General features: G+C 41.1%; 1 protein-coding gene and 1 long non-coding RNA gene across 2 annotated transcripts; both read left to right on the top strand.

Annotated features, from left to right (window-relative positions):
- LOC107834967 (uncharacterized) lies at nucleotides 1–861 on the top strand. Its single transcript, XR_001660794.1, has 2 exons — nucleotides 1–49; nucleotides 378–861. It is a non-coding gene; the product is annotated as an uncharacterized LOC107834967 (long non-coding RNA).
- A 2,297-nt stretch (nucleotides 862–3,158) lies between these two features.
- LOC103131911 (uncharacterized) lies at nucleotides 3,159–6,048 on the top strand. Its single transcript, XM_016666994.1, has 2 exons — nucleotides 3,159–3,569; nucleotides 4,431–6,048. The coding sequence occupies exons 1-2, from the start codon at nucleotides 3,159–3,161 to the stop codon at nucleotides 4,659–4,661; spliced, it is 642 nt and encodes a 213-aa protein (XP_016522480.1). The 3' UTR covers nucleotides 4,662–6,048.
- Nucleotides 6,049–8,029: the final 1,981 nt, after the last annotated feature.

Below are 8,029 nucleotides of genomic sequence, written 5' to 3'. Positions count from 1 at the left end.
TCCAAAGACATGTTGCTCTCCCTCGTTTTGCTTCTGTCTCTCATTAGAGGTGAGTTTTATTCAATGCAGTTTATTTCTAAAGCCCCAGTACACAACACATTTAATGCACTACATATAGATATTACTGAACAAAAATATAAACGCTCCATGTCAAATATTGTTGCCATGTGGAGGCAACAACTGTAAATGAGCATTTGCTGACATTTTATTGTACAAACTAATATTTCTCTTAATCTGTGTATAATTTTTAAACCAACCATCTGTCAGTGAGTTGTTGTTTTACTCAGTGCATTGTGGGGCATGTCCACTGGGTGATCAGACAAAAAAAGCAACAGCTGGACAATAAAAGGCCCTAAAATGTCACATTATATCTCCAGTCATAAAGCTTCAGATGTTATGTGGAGCCGTTGGCATGTTGGATGCAGGACGTCCACCAGAGCAGCAGCTGTACAGCTCAGTGTCCGTTATCGGCCCATCGGTCGTTTAAGAGCTGATTTCCAACAGACCGGCTCTACTGCAGATCGACCTCATCCTCGTGTGACCAACTCCAGCACAACATCGCCACATCGGCTCGTCCATCTGAGGATCGGCTCAGACCAGCGACACACAGCTGATGAGGCTATTGGTCTGCACAACAGACGCATCAAACCTCAGACTGTCTGTAACCGCCTACAGGAAGCCAACTGGGTCAGAATCTAATTCCTCAACCTGATCCCTATCAGGTTCATAGGACTGTCGATCCACTAAAAATGGCTGAACCATCATGTTATCAATGTTGATTTGAAGATCAGTAATGAGAACATAGTTTATGTTTCTCTATATATTGCGTAACTCAAATGTTCATAAAACTCTTCTCTTTGATACGGGGCTTTATATTTTTGCTCAGTGTGTATATATATATACATATATACACTGATATATATCAGGGGTCACGTTAACGGAATATTTTCTGTATTTGACCTTTTTTCTTTTTTTAAATGATGGAAAAATTTGAAGGCTGTCCGTCATTTGACAAGTTATAATTCACACCCTGAACTGGAGCACATGGGCAGACAATATATAGCCTTTAAAACTAGCCTGGGAAAAACCAGTGCAATGTTCTACATTTTAGCTTCATACAGAAGCTGGGCTCTCAGCTTTTGACAATCGTTTGCACTCTGGTGAACTCCACTTCTCCTCTTCACCAGGGGGCGACATGCTCCAGCAGGCGGCGCTCTCCTTGTGCTCTGTGCTCCAGCATCGTGTCAATAAGAAGTGGTGCTGTGAAGAGAACAACAGTCAGACTGAATGTTGAACATCAGCTGCTTTCTCCTGCTGGTTTAAACCTTGTTGGACAGATGGAACATTGGCTGTGGATTNCATGTTGGATGCAGGACGTCCAGCAGAGCAGCAGCTGCACGGCTCAGTGTCCGTTTCCAGCAGTCTGGCTCTACTGCAGATCGCCACATCGGCTCAGACCAGCGACACACAGCTGATGAGACTATTGGTCTGCACAACAGACGCATCAAACCTCAGACTGTCTGTTACTGCCCACAAGAAGCCAACTGGGTCAGAATCAAACTCCTTAATCTGACCCCTGGCAACAGGGGCGCTGCCAGAAATCTTGGGCCCCCTGACAAAAAATTAGATTGGGCCCCCGCCCCATCCTGCGCAGCTGCTGTTACAATTTTTTGAGTCTATTTGACCCATAAAAAGCGTCACAATTTTAAAGGCCTGCATCTGCCTTGCTTTCTTTGGTTCAATACTGATAATTAGCACAATATTTACTGCTCATGAATTTTACATCCAACAGTCCACATCCAGTATGGAAGTAGGTTGCTTAAATTTGTTCTATTAGTTTTAGATACTGAAATGTCTCCCCATGAGCAACAGTCAAAAGCTACGTGCAAAATACACATAAAGCAATCCAGACTTCTCAACAATGCAGCCACTGACTGGTTGTTTCTAGCACTGGGAGAAGGCAGAGGAAATAGATTTTTCACAGATTACCTCTCATATCATACTGTCACAACATAATGACAGTTTTAAAAAATATTAGAAAAAAATTTATATAAAAGTTACATACTGCAGCTTTAGTTTCACTCAGGAGAAAACAGGTCAGGAGGGACGTGGGTTAGAGCTGCTGCTGACTGACTCACCTGTTGTAAACAGTGACGTCAGTAACGCGTTACTGATCACTTTTTTCAGTACTGAGTAATCTAACGCGTTGCTATTTCAAATCAAGTAGCCAGACTACAGTTACTTATCAAAATCATTGTTGCATTACTTTCTTCTTTTGGAAATTAATTGTATTTCCTCTACGTATCTTGTCGAGGGACCGACGTCTCTATGCGACAGTATCAGCAGCGACAGAAATGTAAACAATGGAGAGAGGAGGGAGATGCGCATTTTGTTGGTCAAAAAACAGGAACTATTTTGAGTTTCTGTTGCCAAATCCAACTATTATAAGCAGCTTTGGGCTTGTTTCTTTTTTTTTTTAAATCACATGCAAATTTAATGAGTCGCAGGTTGCGCCTTTTTGGGCTCGTTTTTGAACGTAAAGTTGCTCATTTGGGCTTGGAAATAAGCAGAGACTCATAAGAAATCCCAGAATTTGTCTGATATCCAGTTAGTTTTAGTCCATTTCCCGAATGATCCGTCCCGCTGTGTCTTTGTTGATGTTAATATATTACCTGTGAATAAGCTTCGTGTTGCACTCCAGAAAATTGCAAACATGGAGACTATGAGCAGTGCAATAATCGTGAAAACAGCCACAAATGAACGAGTCTGTAAAGTTGTGCAACTAAACGCCATTATAATTATTAATATTAAGATAAGTGTCACAAATCTGTGCAGCCACCTGAGCTGTGGAGCGGCAGGAGGAGCTCTGTGTGCTGTGACACCAAACACAGGGCCGTAACCTGTAAGCTGGGGGGCCTTTAAAATTCTTCTTAGAGTTTTCTAGACAATAGTGGAACACAAAAACACACAAATTCCAACTTTTTTTTTAGTGGTGTAACGATTAAAAATCTCCTCTTCAGTTCAACCAAGTGGAGACACATTGTTGATGTTATAAAATAACTTACAATTAAGTTTTGGAAAAGCTCAATGTAATTTTCACAGGTAGCAGAGAGTTGTTGTTAGCAGCTGCTGGAAGTAACTAAAAANTCTTCCTCTGCATGTTCTGTTCTTCCCCAGAGTGTAAAGGAGACTCAGTGACGCAGACAGAAAGAGAAGTTGTTGCTGCTGCAGGAGAAACTCGGACTCTGGGATGTACTTTTGAGACTAGTGATACATATCCATATCTGTTCTGGTACAGACAAGAAGAAAACAGTTTCCCAAAGTACATGCTGAAGCGTTACTCCAAAACATCACTGAACTCTGAAGAGTTCAGTGAAGACAGATTTGATGCTGATCTCAACTCTGAGGGAAAAGAGAAATCAGTCAATCTGACGATCCAGGATCTCCGTCCGTCAGACTCTGCTGTGTACTACTGCGCTCTGCAGCCCACAGTGACAGGAAACACCAGAACCCTGTGCAAAAACCTGCAGTACTCCACAGCAGCCACTAGAGGGCCTCACTCCCTGTTAAACCACTAAAACCTGCAGTACTCCACAGCAGCCACTAGAGGGCCTCACTCCCTGTTAATCCACTGGTTGTTGAGTCTTTGGACTGAAAACAGAGATGAGACATTGTGACTGAGTTTCGTCTCAACCATCACCATTATCTGCTTTAGATCATGGAAACAGGACAGGATGAAGACAAAAACAATAAAAATAAAAATGCTACGATAAGATTATTTGCTGTTAATGTTTAACAGGTTGAAGGTTCAGATCCATGAGATTTTGTTGCTTTAAGTAGAAGATTGTGAAAATGTTTGACCAAATATCTCAGACTGGCTCAGTAAATAAACTCAGATTAAATAACATGAACTTTATTTAAAGAGGAGAAATTACAGCCCAGACATGTCTTTGTCTTCAGCAGTGGAGTTTTTTGAACAGTTGTTAATGCATTATAATCTGCAGAGACTCATAGTGGGATGAATATAAAATGAACAGAAACTTCTGAAATGTGTGTGTGTGTGTGTGTGTGTGTCTCCATAATGACAGCATTAAATGATTATAACTGATTATGTACAGAAACGTTTCCTGATGTTCATCCAGCTTTACTTTGTAGAGCAAAGTCATCCAGTCCACCCTGCAACTTCTGGATCCATCTCTGCTCCAAGAAAGAAAGAAAGACAGACAGACAGACAGACAGACAGACAGAAAGAAAGAAAGAAAGAAAGACAGACAGACAGACAGACAGACAGACAGACAGACAGAAAGAAAGACAGAAAGACAGAAAGATAGAAAGAAAGACAGAAAGACAGAAAGATAGAAAGAAAGACAGAAAGAAAGAAAGAAAGACGGAAAGAAAGAAAGAAAGAAAGAAAGACAGAAAGAAAGAAGGAAAGAAGGAAGGAGANAGGATTCAAGAAAGATAAATTTGATGCTCAGCACGAGAAAACCTCGTTTAACTTGACGATCCAGGATCTCCGTCCGTCAGACTCTGCTGTGTACTACTGCGCTCTGCAGCCCACAGTGACAGGAAACACCAGAACCCTGTACAAAAACCTGCAGTACTCCACAGCGGCCACTAGAGGGCCTCACTCCCTGTTAAACCTTTACATTCAGGATTAAGTCAGATTTTCTATGTGGGGATAAAAATGTGAGTGAGAGAGAAAATGATTTCTCTGGGATTAAATCCTGTTCAGTTCTTCTTTAAAGCTTCAGAATTAGAATGAATTTGTTCCCATCGCCAGTGAACACATTCACCCGCTAGGAAACCGTTTTTGATGTGATCATGCAAAAATAAATAAATAAATAAAATATGGATCAGAAAGAAAAATGTGTATATATGTGTAGAGTAGCAGGTGGATAACGAGGCTGTGTTGTTTATCGGTTTAATGGCTGAAGGAAAGAAACTCTCACTTATGTAATGTTCTAATGTCAGAACATCAAGACTAGAATCCAAAGTTAATTTCAGCATTAAAATCTATTTACTCTGCATTTTGTTTGTTTGGGGTTAATAATGCAAATTTGCTTTATTATAGAAACATAGCATTAAGCTTCACTGTTCAGGACAAAAACTATGTTTTGTCACAAACAACTAAAGGCTCACACACAGATGTAAAGAAAGGATGGCAGAGGTCAAAGGTTAAACAATGGTTAGATTTTCTTCAACTATTTCTTCAAGTCAAAGTTGAACTAGCAACATTTATCAGACCAAAATATATTATGATTCAAACTAAATTTAATGTCTTCACAATCTAAGAGATGAAGACCAAAGACTGAAACCTGAAATGTTATCAAAATGTCCTTTAGGAAAGTTTTAATTTTGGGTGTGAAAGCATATAGAACCAGATTATTCCAGATTTTCACTTTTTGGCTTTCAGTCTGGCAGATTTACATGCAGAACAAATTTTGCATGTTTCTGTGATTAATTGTGCTTCATAAATGTCAGAGTTTAAACATCGTCATAGAATTTTAAATCACAAAAACATTAATTTACAGATTCTTGAAAAAGTAAAATTACTTTAATTTGTAGTTTGTAATAAATGCTATAGAGCTATTTTATTTGCATAGATTTTTTTACTGAATCATCAGATATTAGCGTGCTTCTTGTCTAGATATTTTCTTCAAAAAGTGGTTGTAACATCAGAATGAATTCTGTAGTTTCAAATATTGAAAATGTTAAAATAAAATAGACTGCAGTATAGTTTATTGATTGCAAAGACAAAATTGTTTTTAGATATTTTAATATTCTCGGTCCTAAAACTAAACGGATCCTTTGATTTGTCAGCGGTCTGCTAACATCAGCAGTAAACTCACTAAATGATGGAGATCAATGAAAGAAAATCCTTCATTCAGTAAAAACATCCCATAATCCAACGAAGCTCTTACTGGTTCCTGGAAACACCAAATAAAAACTACCTCTAAATATTCTACCTGCTTTTCATTTTGTGTGTTTGGAATAATTTTCTGTTCATTTAATGCAGTTTGAACTTAGATCAGATTTTAGTCTTAAAGAAAATTAAGCGCATCGTATTTCCATCAGAAAGCAGCTGAAGGAGGGGGCGCTAGTGAGCGAGGGAGAAGTAGGCAGCGTTTCCCTAAAGCTCCTGCAAATTTCTAAATGTATTTATGGCTAACTTGACATTTAGGCAGTCTTACAGCAGGTTGTGAGAGAGAACAGTCCGGATTTGATCCAACTGCACCAGGACAGGATGAAAGCAAATTTGAGGATGCAGAGAACCGGGTCCAGCCTCCCCACCGCGTAAACCAGCCGGCGCTTCCAACAGCCGCCCAGATATTCAGCTTAAGACATTATGGTACACCTGTTTACATGCTGCTTTCACAATAAAAGCGCACATCCGGTCCATGTTTGATCCAGCCGCTGCAGTTGTAAAAAGAAATAATGTATCAGAAATAACTGGGGACATTATGCGATGCTGAAAAACTCTGTTTCCAGTGACGTCTCTCACCTCTGGGAGACAAAGGGACACCTCTAGAACACAACCAGAAAATATCAACTAGATCGATGTGTAATTCCAAAATAAAAGCCCGTTAAAAAAAGCACATTTTTACTATTTTTCCCCTAAGTTGCCGTGCTGAGAAACTCTGTTTCCAATGATTTCTCTCACTTCTGAGTGACAGAGGGACACCTCTAGAACACAACCAGAATACTCTCACCCAGAGGTGACAGAAATCGCTGGAAACAGAGTTTCTCAGCATCGCACAATGTCCCCAGTTATTTCTGATACACTAATTATTTTTTCAACTGCAGCGGCTGGATCAAACATGGACCGGATGTGCGCTTTTATTGTGAAAACAGCACGTAAACGGGTGTACCATAATGTCTTGAGCTGTCGCGCACGTGAATATCTTGTGCGGGAAGGTAGCTATCCGACGGCTAATGCTACCATCCTAGAGGCTCTAAAGCAGGGGTCCCCAAACTACGGCCCGCGGGCCGGATCCAGCCCGCCTCCTCATTTGGTCCGGCCCTCTGAACAATACCAGAGAGCATTCAGTGTTTTTTTTCATATACATGTGGATTTTTCTTCAACCACCAGGGGGGCTCTTGAGCAGATATGAAACTTAGTTTCCCTCAATGGAATATATACTAGTCAGTACCAGTCACCGTTTCGCTCACGGTTTTTTTCCATTTGCATTCTGGGTAAAAATCTATCTACAAACGCTAATATGTCATCGGCAGTAATCCAATGCCCCCCCGTCAACAAAACTTTTCTAAGGTTTCTTTCTCGAAAAACTAAGACCGGCCCCCAGAAAAGGGAACAGTCATGTGGCCCTCGCAGGAAAAAGTTTGGGGACCCCTGCTCTAAACTCTCTTCGCACAGAACTACAAGTCACTAAGTTTGAAATTTGTCAGACAACAGATACTCGCATCGAGGAGATGTCCGCCACTATCAGAGGAGAACTCCTCACCCTCAAGACTGAGACTCAAAATGCCATTACGAAGGCGCCCAGATGACACAGGACCCCCTGGGGCATTGGTGGTGGGACCCCATTATTACCGCGACGTTACAACGGAAGGCCATCGCTCAGAGGGACCTCGCCAACCGCGGGCAGAAGATCCGCATTTCCTGACTTCACCCCCGAGATCGCAAAACGCAGAGCTGCATTTAACCTGTTGGTCTCAGGTTGTCATTCACAATGACAGGGGTGTCAAACTCCAGTCCTCTGCTGTCCTGCAGTGTTTAGATGTGCCACAGGTAAAAAGCAGTGGAATGAAATGGCTTAATTACCTCCTCCCTGTGTAGATCGGTTCTCCTGAGCCTTGCTAATGACCTAATTATTCTTTTCAGGTGTGGTGCAGCAGAGGCACATCTAAAAGTTGCAGGACAAGAGGACCCAAATTTGGGTCCTCTTGTGAATGACAGGTCAATAGTCAATAATCATCCTGTTGTCACGTCAGCTCAGTTTGCTCCAAACAGACCGAAGTTTAAAGTTTAAATCCTTCGGAGGTCATGACCTCTGATGCATCAGAG

This window comes from Poecilia formosa, unplaced genomic scaffold, assembly GCF_000485575.1.
Source record: "Poecilia formosa unplaced genomic scaffold, Poecilia_formosa-5.1.2 Scaffold871, whole genome shotgun sequence".
Lineage (NCBI taxonomy): Eukaryota > Metazoa > Chordata > Actinopteri > Cyprinodontiformes > Poeciliidae > Poecilia > Poecilia formosa.
This window is presented reverse-complemented; position numbering and strand designations above follow the sequence as displayed.